Source organism: Coffea eugenioides, chromosome 11 (assembly GCF_003713205.1).
Source record: "Coffea eugenioides isolate CCC68of chromosome 11, Ceug_1.0, whole genome shotgun sequence".
NCBI lineage: Eukaryota > Viridiplantae > Streptophyta > Magnoliopsida > Gentianales > Rubiaceae > Coffea > Coffea eugenioides.
Genome location: NC_040045.1, coordinates 47,675,485 through 47,690,968, shown reverse-complemented (window position 1 = coordinate 47,690,968; position 15,484 = coordinate 47,675,485). Strand labels below are relative to the sequence as shown.

The following is a 15,484-nucleotide window of genomic DNA, read 5'->3' as shown; positions in this document are numbered from 1 at the left end:
ATCAGGTATGATTGCTTAGCTCGCAAAGCAGCACATGGGGATGTAGCTCAAATGGTAGAGCGCTCGCTTTGCATGCGAGAGGCACGGGGTTCGATCCCCCGCATCTCCAATTTCTTTTTCTCTTCTGCAAAGTGCTCTATATACACAAACCTCCTGTAGAAACTGCAGCAACAGCACTAGAGGATGCAAAAATGTTAAGCATTTTATCATCCAAACGTCCAACTGCTTATACCATCATAACTGGCCTTTACTTTTTATCATTCAGGCATGTAATGTATTCTCGAATTTTATTGCGTGACGAAGGATCCAGAACAGATTTATCAGTAGCAATAACAGTTCGTTGTAGTACTAATTTCTTGGTCCATACGCGAAGTACGATTGCAATAACTAAAACTAAAATCTGATGCTACTACCGTCTCAACCACAACTGGTAGTCTGAGCCTTTATCCACAAACTTGTCCCAGCTCCCATCCAAATGAACCTCCTTAAAAGGGTTCCAGTCCAAGTACCCAAGCTTCAAAACCAGTGTTTCTCCAATTTGTGCTACATACCCATCATTATTTGCATGGTATATCTTTACAGGACTTCGACAATGGATCCCGGCCCTTGTTCGAGATTCAATTAATTCGCTGATGATCTCCCGAAGCCCAAAATCGTAAAAGTGATCATAGAATATCACAGGCTGGGAAAAAAAAAAATAACAATAGAAGAAGACCGAAGAGTTAGTTAGTTAGAACTATCTTCTGGATACTATCCAAAGTCAATAATGAACGTATTGAGGAAATTACCGTTCCTGGATGGGTTAAAATATATGCATATCCCTGCGTGAGCTTGTCCCGGGGAAATGGCCAATGACCCTGAAAGAAAACAATTCCAATAATATTTGCAGACGTATACACTGCTGATACCTGATTGTTAAATCTTTCCACAAACAGGTAACACCTCATTCACTCTACAAAGATTCAGGATGAATCATTTAACTACTACACAAAAGGTTACGTCATAAATTTGCAATATATTTCTTCGCTAACAAGGCCAACGAAAGATGCACAAGTACAAATATTCACTATAAAAAAAAGTCGGGAGCCTTGCACTGATATAGATCGAACCCCTGTCTACAGTTGATCTTTACTGCTTTACAGATTCAAGAGCTCAAAATATCTCAACAAAATAGTTGATCATTCTGTCTCACCGCGTGAGCATGTCTCTGTGTGTTGTGCGCATGAGAGAGAGAGAGAGAGATGTACCTGTGTCGATCCAGTATCATGATTCTCTAAGAAAGTTACGGTACGTGAGGGCCACCATCCCATTACTCCTGTTGGTTTTCCTTGAGGATCAATTAACCTCCAATACTGATTATGCAGAGCAGAATGGAGTATACCCTGCAGAAAACTCCGAAAACAGAGAAAAATGACTATGAATATAAACCAATTAATATTCTACGATTACCAGCCATAATCATGAATCAGAAAGAAGACATCAGCCTTGTCATAGAACATTTACGTCATCACACAGGTTTAAATAAATACTCTCTGATAAGAAAATATGTATCTGAAACTTAGGCTTTCAAATTTTTAAGTAAGACTCACCAAACACCTGACACATTGCAGCATCAAACAAAGCAAGGCAAAACGAAGTTGCATATAAAACATTTAATTTGAATATGATGGCTGGGGAAGAAAAACATGAAGGAGTCTCAAGAAAAAGCACCTTCGTTGTGACGTCGAATGCTGAGGATATACCACCAGTGGCATTGATCCAGTTAACTATCCTTTGCCGATGAGCATCTGCACATGTGAATCGTGATTGCCATGAAGAAATCAGCATGAATTTGGAAGTGACTCTTCAAAGTTATGCGATTTGAGACTAATGCAATATTTGAACTATTATACACATAGTAGGATCAAAACAAACTATTATACTAGCACATGTAAAAGCATGTGATGCAGAATGAAAGAAAGAAGTGAATCAGATATATGTGTGATAAGTTCCGATTATAAAATGCACCTCTAAAGTTGACAACTAAAGAGGGCGTAAAAAGGTTAATTCTAACTCTGAATGATAAAACCATGTTTAACAGCTTCCCAATCAAATGTATTACATGGCTAGGTGGTGAGGCTGTACTGCTATTAGGTACTACAGCTTGTCAGTGTCATCTTCTTTAATTTTATTTTTACTTGGGTTATGGGACTGATAGCATGTTGGAGCTAAATTAGGGCATTAATTTGCATGAAGGTCCTATCAGCCTAAAAGTATACATCACGACAAGTTAAGGTCTTTGACAAAGGGATTGCACAAATATATGTGCGTGCGTGTGCGTAGATCCATCAGTTGACCCAGGTTCTCCAAAACTCCAAGCAGGACAAAACTTCCTTATTTAAAGCTTGAACTCAAGGGCTTACCCTGGTTATAACAGAGATTACCACCTTCATAAGCCAAGCTATCCCAGTACTCTCCAATAGCAAAAGCAGGATTCGAAGCCTCTATATATTCTTTGACATATTCACCTGCAAATCCTCTGCCCAACAAGAAAGCATTCATGGTGTGAAAAAGAAGTTTTCAGAACTTGCTGAACTTGTTGACTCTAGAAATTTATAAAGATCCAATATATATGCCTTTGTGCTTTGTTACACGACCGGACCTTGCAGCATTCATCAGGGTTTTGTCCTAATGCCCCTCTCAAAATTATCATCAAATTACTAATACGTTATACAACCAATTCTTTGGTACAAGAAGAAATGATTACTTGCTACCCAGCATCAAGATCTGATGTTGTTCGATGAAAAGGCTTGTACTTTAAACAGAGTCTGTTATATTACTGAATGCAACTATTTATGTATGCAAAATATGTTATATTGCTTAACAAATGCTCTTTAAAAGCGGCCGTGAGATAATGCCTTAAAAAGAACATATCAGACAGCATAGCAGACTATTGCACGAGATAAAAGATATGTTTTCTTTTCCTAGTTCCATGCTTGAACGCCCAAAACAAGAGGCGAAGGTAGGGGAAAATAAAAAAGAAAACAATGAACATGGTACATGAGAAGTCCAATGTACTTGTAACACATTCACCTAACAAAATCTAGCCGCCACCCGTCAAAACCAATATCATTCCGAAGCCAGTTTAGCCACTCTCTTATATCCCTTCTAACAAAGTCCTGGGAATGATCGATGTTTGGCGCCGCATGAAAGATGTCACCTGCTCCACCACAACAAGCATGCAAATAAATATCATTAGCACCCTTTGGCTAAGTTATTAGTTTGCACATTCATGATATCACCAGCTTACAAAAGATATAACATCTGATGTCATTCCCAAAACAGATCATTAGAAGGATGCTTAGCAGAAAGTACATCACATTAACCCTTCCTACACATTCCAAAAGATTATATTCAAATCCCAGTTTGATATTGTTACTTAGGAGTTACAGTACGAAGTCTGAATGAAAATCAGAGACCATGCATTGTCAAAGTAACTCTGGCTCAGAAAGCATCCTCTTTTCATGCTTGACGCTGAAATTCAATATTGTCCTTCAGATAGCTCCAACTTAACAATTTCATTTAATTGAGGAATATCACAAGACATTTGAAGCAAATCTTTATCGGTGAAGACAAAGAGATCCATTACAATCCAAACCGTAAAAATGGTTCAGTGTACCAAAGGCATCAAGTTAACCTCAAAAGAAACAATAGACTGGAACTTTTGTTACTGTAACAGTAACATCTCCAATTTCACACATATTCTTCATCTTGATTTGCTATACACATTCTCCAGTTCATAAGCTCGTCGGTGCAACTCCTCCTTCATGACATGGTAACAAACATGAAACTACAAAGTATGACAACAAACACTTCTATTGACCAAGACAGTCCAATATAGGCTACTAAAATATTGACACGAGTAGATTATTTCAGACAGGACTTCTGTACTTTTTCCCCAAAAGAAAATATTACACAATATATGCATTAAAATGTGAATAACTCTCAGGACAGAGCATTATCTTCGTCATACTGAGGAATCCATCACTTAACTCATTGAAAGCACAGACGACAACATCTACTACACTTTGAAAGATCTAACAGCAACCAATTTCACTGGTAGTTCAAATGAAAGTAAAATTTCGAAACCACCTCATGGATATTAAAAGAAGTACAAGACCAATATATAGCGAGATGTATAACAAATTTGAATAAGCACAATTATTTGTGTCAACACACAGCTGCAAGGACCTAACCTATATCATTTGCAATGGACAAGTATGATTCCATATACTGGAAAAGAAAGTGTCAACAGTACCAGAAACAAGTTTCTATTGAGATTTCTGTACCACTTGAAGGATTTCCATGCCCTTGGAAATTTGGGTCATCACAAACAATTGCTTCAGGACCCCATGCAAGCTTGCCCCCAAATATATTCCAGATGCCATTCGGACTCTGTGATGAGAAAGTACTAATGATGTTATGGCATTTTAGCAACCATCATGTAGTTTAACCAATTAGTCCACCCTGAGTCTTCACCATGATCAGTACAAGTGCAGTTATCAGGACAGATAGAAAGACAGATGCAATGATAGAGAGGAACTTTGTATGTTACATTCAGCGTATTAAGATGAACCCAGTGTGTTTTCCGCCTAATTGGTGTAGGATACGAGTCATAGAAGGTTAATGACAATACAAATCATAAAGGCACTGTGGCAAAAGTAGGTAAACAGATCTCTTGGTTTATTATTGGATAAGCCTGAGGAATGATCTTTTGCACTGCCACCATAAAGCAAATATCAGAAATGTCATTAATAGTAATAGCCCGTATATCACATTCTATGCATCATTGACTTACTCAAGTAACAGAGAAATTTCAGTATATGCCGATAAACAGCAATAGAACCCATAAAACATATCAAGCAAAGCTGTCTCAGTTTAGAAAATTAATTAACTCAAGATGCAATTATATCACAGTTTCCTGATGAATTCGATAATACGTCAGTTACTTAATTGAGCATACCTCATTAAATAACTAAACAATCAGAAATGAAACTGTGTCATGGTTTTATGACAAACTAAAAAAAGATTTGTAAAACAAGAGTTACCTGTTTATGAGCACATCTGTGGTTCAGTACAACGTCTCCCAAGGCCTGTGAAACATATTAAATACAACAATTAGCAAGTTTAAGTATGAACTTAAAGTATACTGAAAGCCAACCTTTTTCCTTGAGTATATAGCTAATTACCTAATTAAAGACATCACTGACAGAGAGTGCCTACGTATATATTCAATGATACAACACAAGAATCAAATACTCAAACATACGTAATTCTAGCAGCTGAAAAACATCTGAGTGCTGTAACTAAAAAAAAAGACTCATATTGTGATGGAAATTAAATTGTTAATCAACCAGACAAACAAATAAGTCACAAATTTCCAACAAAAACACCAATTTGTAGTCCTCATACATACCAGGAGATCTTGGTTATGCATTTCAACAATGCAATGCTTCAGCTCTTCCTCAGAACCATATTCTGAGTTCAAGTTGTAAAGATCAGAAGGCATATATCCTGCATGACATATTAATCCATTGCCAAAAGTTGCATACATACAAATAAAGAAAGTAATCCCTGTACATTTTCATAATTTCATGAACATGGAATAAATAAAGTTGTTATATATCAATAAAAATTTCCACAAGCTCAAAAGAATGCTTAGTGTTGAAAACAGTGAACACATCAATTAGACAATACTCCATTATTCCACCTTAAGGACCATGGCACCATCACGTTTGAAAATAATTTTGAAAATTCAACAGAATTTCTGCATTTCATGTCTAGGATAAATTAGAAAGGTAATAACCTTGTGGAGCAACTGATTCCGTTGGAGGCGGCAACCATACAGCTGTAATACCAGACCGGGACAAATCAGCAGCTTTAGCAGCAAGCTCAAGGTACCACCTCTTTCTCCAGCTTTCCCAGTTAAACCCTTGGAACTTGAACCAAACGAATTTGATAAGATAAAAGACATTAAACATCAAAGATCATAGCAGGTCCACGGAAGAATATCACCTAGTGGAATAAAAGTAAGCAGAAAGAATGTTTGTAGAGCAAAATTCTACAGTGAGGATATTTTGTATCACCGGCATCCCAACAAGAAGACTAAACAAGCTATGTAACTTCTCAAATTCACTGTTTACTCAAATTAAGTAAATGAACCATCACAAGAAAAATCTGAGAAGGAAACATGCAGATTAAAAGGCCAGACATAGTTCATGAAACAGGCATCGTTTCAAATATTATTCCTGAGCTATAACTACTGGAAGCGGTTGTAGTAGAAAACTCACCACAATCTCTCGTCCAGTTCCAGTTCCAGGCTCTGCATTCAAAAGAAGTAAGGTTAAGTTTTTTATTTTTTGGGCATGATAAAAAAATTATTGGACAAGTTAATAAACAAAATTTTGTGATTCAAGAGAGCACACCTAACTTTATTTCTTCTGGAGTCCTCTGCCATTTAATTGTCTTCCGTTGAAGTGCACGTTCTAAAGCCTTCCGCTTTTTCTCTATAACTTCTTTCTCAAGGACGTGCTCCACAAGTATGTCACCTTCCTTTGGCTTTTCTTTAGCAATTGACCATACTTCATCTAGCTTGGGCAAGTCCAAAGACATAAACTTGGATATCTCAGCTTCTGAGACATCAGTCTTTCTAGGTGGAAACTTGGGAAACTTGGATAAACTTCGTGCCATCCAATCCGGTATGTCTCTGCGAGGACCATCAGTCAGTAGTTTCCATTTTTGTGAATCCTCATCCATCAGGAAATCCAAACGTCCACCATTGACAACATAAAATGCACTTTCGTTCTCGTCACAGGGAGATCTCTGGTTCATTAACAAGGCCTCTGCTATTTCTGCTCTTTGTCTCCACGTCTTTGAAGCAGCTTCAGATGCTCTTAGAGATCTCTCTAACGCTTCACATCTCTTCATGTAGGCGTCATCTTGGGAACGTGCAGTTTCTTTAGCTGCTTCAATAGCAGCCTTGATAGCGTCCAACTCAACCTCAAGAGCCTTCGAAGCTGCCCTCTCTTTTTCCACTGCATCCCTCTTAATCTTTTCCAAAAATGATTTGACTTCCTCCTCTTGTTGAAGAGCTGCTTTCTTGCTTGACTCTTGAAGTTCAAAAAAGGCTTTCTCAGCTTCACTTACTTGGTGTTCAAAAGCACTACATCGTTGATGGGCCTGTTCCAACTCCAACTGTAACCTGTTAATCTCATTGCTCGAGACTATTAAACGTGACTCTAAGTTATTGATGTCATTTTGTAGCTTAATATTTTGAGATTGGACGGACAAAATATCATCAAGAGGATTCATATCATCTGTAAATAAAGCCATGGCTTTAGTTGACTGATCACCAGCTGATTCTGCAACAGCTAATGCCTTCTCTATTGCAATTTTAGATTGCTGCACAATGGAAAATATTGTCCCCTCTGTGGCATGCAGGATTTGTTCTTCAATTTGATATGCTGCCTCTGCAGCAGCTGTTTCAGCTGCTGAAACTTTCAATTTTGCATCTTCTAATATGTGAGATGTTGCTTGCTGGAAAGCTATTTCTGCCAACTTTTCAACTTGCACAGCAAGCTCAAGAGCATCTTGTTTGGCAAGGACCAACTTAGACTCCAAATTGAACTTCTCCTCAACAGACTGCTCCAACTTCTGATTGAACAGAGCTTTTGCTGCCTCAAGCTCTGCAATGGCCACCTCCTTATCACGCATGATAGTGGCAACATACTCCTGCTGCTTAGCCTCAGAACGAGCTAATTCTTCAAGTAATAAATCTCTCTCTTTCTCAATAGCATCTTGTCTGGCTCGCGCCTCAGCTAGAGCATTTCTAGTTGCCAGAATTTCATCTTCGTCAGCCCCTATAACTTCACTCCTCCCTGATGCATCGCCATCGCTATCATCTAGAACATCAGCAGAAGTCCCTCTTGAAGCACCCTATCATTGAGAAGAATTTTGGAGACATAGACAATTCACAATTTAACAGCTGCCACTTATTCACTTTAGCAATCTTTATTAGCAATTGCTCTATTTAAACATGCTTCTTGAGCAATAAGACGTTTCTTGGAATGAAATTTTAGAAGATAGCCATCCTAACAGTTCATGCTGTCAGTTTGGTGCTTGTAAAGATCTCTTTTCTACTATAGAATGCACCAAACTGAATCTGTGACCCCGATAACATGTTTCAACACGTTTTGAAATTAGCTGGCTTATCGCGATTCTTTATACATATTAATCATGTAGCTCATACACAAATACGGGCATAAAGCATAAACCTTTTCTTCTCATAAATCAAGAAACCACATCAAAATTAGTAGAAAGCACAAGGTCATGACCTATAACAGCTTACCGTTCTCGAGAGAGGAGTAGTCCTCAGCTTACGCTGCAAACCATCTGAATAACATGTTTTCCTACAAAATATGATGCATTAAATAGATAACTCGTGTATATAGAAACAACAATTAGAAGCCAATTATTATGTATGAAGGTAAAGAGTTTTGCTTGTTCAATACCTGTTTCTGTTCACAGGATAAATATTTCTCTTATTAAGTACAAGAGAAGATATGCGGCCACAATGCACCCCAGATGAAACTACGGGTGTGGGTTGATTCAGCAAAGAAGCCCTCAAATTTACTGTCTCGGACAATGAAGCTGCACCCATACCGTCCTGCCATGAAAGAAATATTTAATTCATAATTCTGGAAAGTATCAGTTCTTGAAAATCACTATCAACTTAATTACCAATAAAATAATAAAAAGAGATAAGCAGCCCATCCGAAAAAAAAAAAACCAGAATAGAAGTAAAACTAGCGCATTTATGATTTGACAGAGGATAAAACATTAAGGGAATACGTTTTCTGACCGGATGATTTCTCCAATCTCAAATGCCTAGCTTTAACATCATTTGGACATGAGAAGAAGATTCTGAAACTAGTATTAAAAGAGAGAGAGAGAGGAAGAAGAAGAAAATGCCAGTAAAAAGGAGGTCAAAAAGTACTACTAGTACTAGTATAATGACTGGTGCTTTGCTAATTGTAGCAGAGTGCAAAGAAGCATGGATAGAACTCCACTTGTAGTTGTGGGAGAGAGGAACAGTAGCGACTAGCGAAGCGGGAGAAGCCTCGCCCTGGCCCACGCTGGCCCAGAGGAAAAGGCATCGTGTGCTTCCTATAAATCACGGGGATTTGAACCTTTTATTTACTTTCTACTTTGGTTGACCTCCACTTAAAAAGGCCTTGACAACAAATAGAAAAGTAAAAACAACATATGAACCGGAAAAGGACCCCTTTCGCTTACTTGACCCCACCACCATATCTACTACGAAAGTACGAACCCTTTTCGAACGTTATTGATGATGCATAATAGCTTCTTGAAAAAACTCTCCCACCCGAACCTATGCACGAAGCCCTTCTTGAACACTGGTTACTATTTCAAGAAGTGCCAGAGCTTTTTAAATTCTTTTATGAAAAAGTTTTTCTAATAAGTGATCAACGAGCATTTGTTAACACACTTAATAGAGTTGCAAACGAGTCGAATCGAATTTCGATCTAATTGAACTGAATTTCGCTTTTATATTACCAATCTCAACAAATTTTCAATGTAAATCTCGAACACTCCCATTAGACAAATCCTTCGCTTAATTTAATTACTGCAGATACTTTTTTGATTCTTTAACTACTGCTGATAACGTTCAGGAGGTTGTAATAATGTGACTAGTTTCAATTTTCTTTTCAAGATTTTTGTTGAATTGATGCACTACGGACGTTTTAACCAAATTCGCTATTGCCATGAAAGTAAGTTGTCTTTAACCAAATTCGCTATTAACACAATATGCTTTTGTACTTAGTAGGTTATATATATTTTGTCACAGTCTTCTCTTTCTCATACTTTCATTATAAGCCAATATTTACATACAAGGTTCTTAAAACTTCTCCGTTTTTGTCTATTCGGAACTTCCTACGGGTGCTTAATGCTGTGAATATGATCTTTTCTAAGCTTGAGGAGGACAAATTGACCATTCAAGATGGCGAATAAGGGGCAGGAAAAACCAACTGTTCCAGAAATGTTAATAGCTATGATGGCCCAAATTTTGAAATTGAAAAGCAGTTGGTCCGTCAAGACGGCTGTTAGGGGACAGGAACAAGCAACTATTCCAACAATGTCAGTGGCTAAAACGGCCCAAATTTTGCAGTACCAAGGAGACAATCGAATGCTACTACGGTCCCTTCGATAAAATAGAATGCTATTATGTCCGACGTGTTTTGCTGCTCGAAATCAACTCACTAAATAAATCTAGAAAAAAAAAAGCTGCAAACACATAAGATCTTAAAAATAAAAATAAAAACACACCACCCAGAGTTCAAGCTAAAACTCAATATAGTAACGTAGCTTCTTAACACTAAAAAAATCCTTAACGTTCTCCGACTAACATGAACATAACCGGTGCTTCCCATTCGCAGAGTCTCAAATAGAAGCAATCCCCAGCCGAACCATATTTCGTTTCCCACCAAATTCATATCCCGAGTTATCTAAAATACAAAAACTTCCATCAAGGATCGGACACATCTTACAAAAACTGTTGTGATGCTTTACATCGCTATCCTTGACTTGAAAAGATCGGTAGTCAAAAGAATGGTACCAATGCAGACTTTAGAAGGTGTACCTTTAAAAAGCGGAAAAAAATCCAAATTAAACAAAAGAAAGAGGGTCGAAAAGCCTAGGAGGGTTCATTACAAGAAAAGATATATCCTCATTTGCTCGCACCAATGGCCAACAACAACTGACAAAATTCTCACTTGCCATTAAGCTTAAAACAAAGCTTGTGAAAAGTGGAACTTGATGGCGCCCAATATTTGTAGTAGCAATTCCAAAGTACATATACCGAGTATCATTCAACTTCTCCATCCTGCAGCAAAATAATAAAGACAAGGAGATGAACACCATTTTCTTGCAAATTGTGTAAATGCTACTTGGCCTCAGCAGAGCATCCAAGCAACTGGCTTTATTTTTCCTCAAATAAGGCATAACATGCATGCCATACAAAACAAACGGGAAAACAAAAAGTTGGTATAATCCCAGCTAATAATAGTATGAAAGGCAACTATCACCTACCTATGTGCACGGTCAAAAAGAGTAAAGCATGGCGACTTAAAATTACCAGTAGATGAACTTCTCGCTGTATCACATCACAGAAATTTCAGCAGAAATGCAAAGCTTTGAGTCAGCCCCACCCGATATCACACAATTGCTTTTCCACCAGTCAGCACATAACACCTAAATCATGAAGCTCAGAGGTTAAGAAACTCATATTAGTTTAGACAATATAACAAAAAATAGCAGAATATTTAGAAAAGAGCACCTTATCCTCATGTGAATCAATAACAACCAGAGGCCACTGCAATGCATAATATAGAATGAAGCAATCAACATCTGAAGATAATATTACTGCAAGCACATAAATAAAAAGTAACAGAAAACTAAAGTTTTACCGCAGTTCTCAGATCCCACAACATAACTTTCCCGTCATAAGATGCCGATACTAAATGATACCATGAATTATCATGCCACTTGCAGCCAGATATCCAGGAAGTGTGAGACGAGAACTGAAAGGTAGGGGCCAAAGTACCTATAAAACAACCAAACTGAGTATCAGACCCAATACTTGCCACCAGTAGTACAAAGGGTTAGATTCCATGAGACCTCACAAGTACAATTGTGCTTGTATGTGGATGTTTCTGTCTGAGTGAGTGAGAGAGAGAGAGAGAGAGACTGACCAGGTTTGCGAGGATCCCATATTCGAAGAATAGGGTCTGAACCACCAGCAGCAATGAGGGAGGAACTTTCACCTCCAACATCAAGACAGTTAATAACTTTCCCACAGTACTGCAAAGAATAAATATAGTTATTATCTACTTTCAGCATCTGGAAAGGAATTAAAAATTTACAAAATGAGCAAGTTCCTAATTCTTCACAGAAGCATCTCAAAAGATTATTCTAGCAAAACTAATTGCTGAAGCATGGCTTACGTCCAACAACACATGAACAGCCAGTTACAAAAATAGCTAGCAAAAATTAAACACCGAGTGAAACCTATTTCAGGGAACATGGAGATACATGAACAGAACACAATTCTGGCACTTAGAATGTATACCAAAACATGACCAAACTTCAGTCTGCAGCATAAGCAACCACAGTGCAATCTATATCATATACATAATCTAGGCCACTTGGAGCCTTAGCTAGGTGTAGGGAAAGTCATTTGTCATATTGAGTGACGAGATTAAATACAACATTATCCTCCATCTTGGCTTCTGTCTGACAGCACACACATTAATGTAATAGCTATTACTCTCAGATTTATAATTCAATTTTATACCGAACAAGAGAACAAGAGTTGCATAATCTTCACTATGTGTTTAATCAGAGCATGTATCAAGTCAGAAACAGAAGCCAATTCACCTCCATTTAAAGAGGAATATAAGCAAAATAGTACAAAGCCCAACAGTACATGTTCCAGAAGATGGGGAGAGATTTATCTGTTAATCCGGGCATCTGAATTATTCTGCATCCAGATTGAATTCAAATTCCTAAACATAAACTATTGGTCTATGCTCATACAGATAAAGTTGGATAAAAGAGGAATAGAAGTCGACGACATATAAAATATGTGCAAAGTTGCAAATGCAACTAAAAAGAAAGGAGTAAATATATATTTTAAAAAACAAAAGCTGTTGATTCTTCTTACCATGTTCATTGAATCTTTGCCTGTCTCAACATCCCATCTTCTGATTGAATGATCCCATGATGCTGAGTATAATGTTTCATGCTCAGGCCAAACCACAGAAGATACACATTGTGTATGTCCCACAAGTGTAGAAATGGGCTCCCCCTGCATGCCATTGACAACTAATTTCTACAGTCTGAAAGCTTTTCCGACCAATAAAATGACTTCCCATAAGTTTCAATCACTATGGACGACATGTTTTAACTACTAGCTTATGGTGCATAGTATAAAACCATAAAACTTGTAGCGAACAATAAACGGATGGAGCTATGGAAACTTCTCTTTAGCTTTGATTTCAATGAAAGCCTCTGATATCTAAGAATTTGGTGGCTGACTAGAAAACCCACTTCATTTAAAAAAAAAATTTCACCAGTAAGTTGCAAAGGATTAAACATGCTATACCTCTGACTTAGGTTCTTCATCTTCGATGTCCACTTTCCTCTTCTTAACTGACATAAAATCACCTCCAGAATCGGAATCATTCGCTTGCCACACATTGATCCTACAATCCCAGGAACCTGAGCAAATCTGAGAAATGAATCAGACAACTGTTACAAATACAAACTCAATTCCATATGGGAGGTGTTGTGATAAGGGCCTCTAGGGTAGAAAATAATACGTTAATACCTTAGCACCGGAAGGCTCAGCAGCAATGCATTGCACAGAAGCATTATGTCCACGTAAAGTCTTAAACGATTGAATCTTCTTCAGTTGGCCCTGGAACTCCTCTGTATTGACCTTCATCAAACACAATTACAAATAAGGTATTCAGCAGAAGCCCAAGTCAAACTTCAGAAGTAATGGCACCTTCTAATTACCTCAAATAACCTCAATGTCATATCTTTAGAAGCAGTAGCTACTACTCTCCGACCATCACTTCCTAGAATTGGAAATACAGAAAAGTAAAACAGATGGAAGAGGGGGAAAAAAAGAATCAGTATACATAATTGAAAAATCAGATTGAGCAAACTTCATTCCAAAACAATAACTCCCAACAGTACCTAGAGGATCGAGAATACATACAGAAGTAATTGCACCAGTGTGTCCCTCCAGTAGATGTGTACATACACCAGCAGTTTTCCATATCCTGCGTGTGTTTAAATCACCTTTGATAAACCTAGCAGTAAATTGCCAACTAATCTGAAGGTAAGAACAAAAAATTTCTTTGTTAAGATTGTTACCTTCCAAACCCATCATAGCATCCAGTCAAAATGAACCTACAGGAACATAAAGCCCATGGATGTACAGCATAAGTTACAAGAAAAGAGCATCAGACTGAACGCCACAACATATATGAATTAATAGCTTGTCCTGTTTTACATAGAGCTTTGGAAGAGGACAAATATGTGATGGACCAACAACATCCTTTACATGCATACCTAGGATTTGAGCCATCTACTGCACTAACCCAATCATCATGCAGGGAAGGATCCTCTTTTTTTCTTGGGGCCACAGCTCTAATGTACTCAATTTCCAGAATCTTCTCCTGTAATGTGTCAAAGTGCGAAGTCAAAAGCAAGAACATATGAAGGTGCAAAGCATCTCATAGCAAGCTCGCTGCAAAATTCTCCTCTCATTTGATTTATATCCTTTGCTACAGCAATCTCGCATAAATTTTAGAAATTCTTTAGATGCCAAGAAGATTGCTGTCATGTGTTTGCGAAATCATCATATTCAGGAAGAATCTTACAGCAGATATTCCCTTGGCAAGAAGAAATTCTTCGAGGGACATCCGGACCAGCTCTCCATCAATGAGAAAATCGAAAGCTTCAGTTTTCCAATCAGCATTTCCTGGGAAACAATTGGCCTATAAGCTTAGACACATTTATAATAAATGCTTGCAAAGAGAAAACTGTTGTATCAGTCTCCCACTGCACAAAAACTACCTGTCAAACATTTATTAGGCTTGGCCAAGAAGGGCCATAACATTTCAAAAAATTTTAAAAAAATCTTCAAAACAACCCTGTTCGTCTTAGCAAATCCCAGAAAAGTTTTTTGTCGACCGCAGAGCTCAAAACACGATCAAGTGACGCAATTAATTAACAAAGGAACAACCATGAAAACAAAAGGAAGACCATTCAAAGAATTAGAAATAATCAAAAGCTTACATAAATATACAAAATTGGATGATATGGGCAAAAGAAAAAAGTACCAGCTTTGAGGAGGTTATTGACGAGAGCAGAGAGACCGAAACGAGTGAGGTTGGTAGGGATGGCAATAGAAGTAGGAGGGGCTTTGTATGGAGGCTTTAGCTTCGTCACGAACCGCACCCGAATGCGCCTTGAAGCTTCTTCTGCATCTCCATCTATATCCATATCTTACTGGACGGAGATCGGAGATGTATGGCAGAATGAGAGATAGGACGAAGAACGGGAGACCGGGGAGCTTGCTGGATACCGTAATCCTAAGAAGTTGATGGTAGCAACAAACGGAGCGGCCGTTCAAACTCTCGGGTTCGGAGGGGCATCCGGTGGGGAAAGTCTAGGGTTTTTAACTCTAGTAGAGTTTTTTATTTTTTTGGTACTAACTCTAGTAGAGTTTCAACTTCAGATATTCGGTCCTCGTGCGTTTTCTCGTTTATTTAATGGGATAATTTTTTGAGATTTTTCGTAGTATCACTCAACTCTCACTAGTTTAACAGTACCAAAAGTCCTTGTCTTTTTT

At 37.9% G+C, this 15,484-nt stretch overlaps 2 protein-coding genes and 1 non-coding gene across 6 annotated transcripts; 1 reads left to right on the top strand and 2 right to left on the bottom strand.

Moving 5' to 3' along the window:
• The first annotated feature begins 36 nt into the window (after positions 1 to 36).
• Positions 37 to 109, top strand: TRNAA-UGC. Its single transcript has one exon. It is a non-coding gene; the product is annotated as a tRNA-Ala (tRNA).
• A 161-nt stretch (positions 110 to 270) lies between these two features.
• Positions 271 to 9,158, bottom strand: LOC113753090. 4 transcript variants are annotated; one of them, XM_027297178.1, is made up of 15 exons: positions 8,890 to 9,158; positions 8,550 to 8,704; positions 8,387 to 8,447; positions 6,465 to 7,974; positions 6,330 to 6,361; positions 5,846 to 5,978; positions 5,456 to 5,553; positions 5,088 to 5,132; positions 4,329 to 4,434; positions 3,073 to 3,199; positions 2,403 to 2,518; positions 1,711 to 1,787; positions 1,248 to 1,382; positions 789 to 857; positions 271 to 682 (listed from the first exon to the last, which is right to left on the bottom strand). In XM_027297178.1, the coding sequence occupies exons 2-15, from the start codon at positions 8,696 to 8,698 to the stop codon at positions 410 to 412; spliced, it is 2,931 nt and encodes a 976-aa protein (XP_027152979.1). In that variant the 5' UTR covers positions 8,699 to 8,704; positions 8,890 to 9,158; the 3' UTR covers positions 271 to 409. The 4 variants fall into 4 exon arrangements, with proteins under 4 accessions (XP_027152979.1, XP_027152978.1, XP_027152981.1 ...); XM_027297177.1 differs by having other exon boundaries at positions 8,900 to 9,158; XM_027297180.1 differs by having other exon boundaries at positions 9,038 to 9,158.
• Positions 9,159 to 10,453: 1,295 nt separating this feature from the next.
• LOC113754052 (ribosome biogenesis protein WDR12 homolog) lies at positions 10,454 to 15,324 on the bottom strand. Its single transcript, XM_027298371.1, has 14 exons — positions 14,973 to 15,324; positions 14,511 to 14,611; positions 14,200 to 14,306; positions 14,002 to 14,037; positions 13,822 to 13,907; positions 13,639 to 13,700; positions 13,448 to 13,558; positions 13,223 to 13,348; positions 12,782 to 12,925; positions 11,811 to 11,919; positions 11,526 to 11,662; positions 11,396 to 11,431; positions 11,195 to 11,310; positions 10,454 to 10,942 (listed from the first exon to the last, which is right to left on the bottom strand). The coding sequence occupies exons 1-13, from the start codon at positions 15,133 to 15,135 to the stop codon at positions 11,218 to 11,220; spliced, it is 1,311 nt and encodes a 436-aa protein (XP_027154172.1). The 5' UTR covers positions 15,136 to 15,324; the 3' UTR covers positions 10,454 to 10,942; positions 11,195 to 11,217.
• Positions 15,325 to 15,484: the final 160 nt, after the last annotated feature.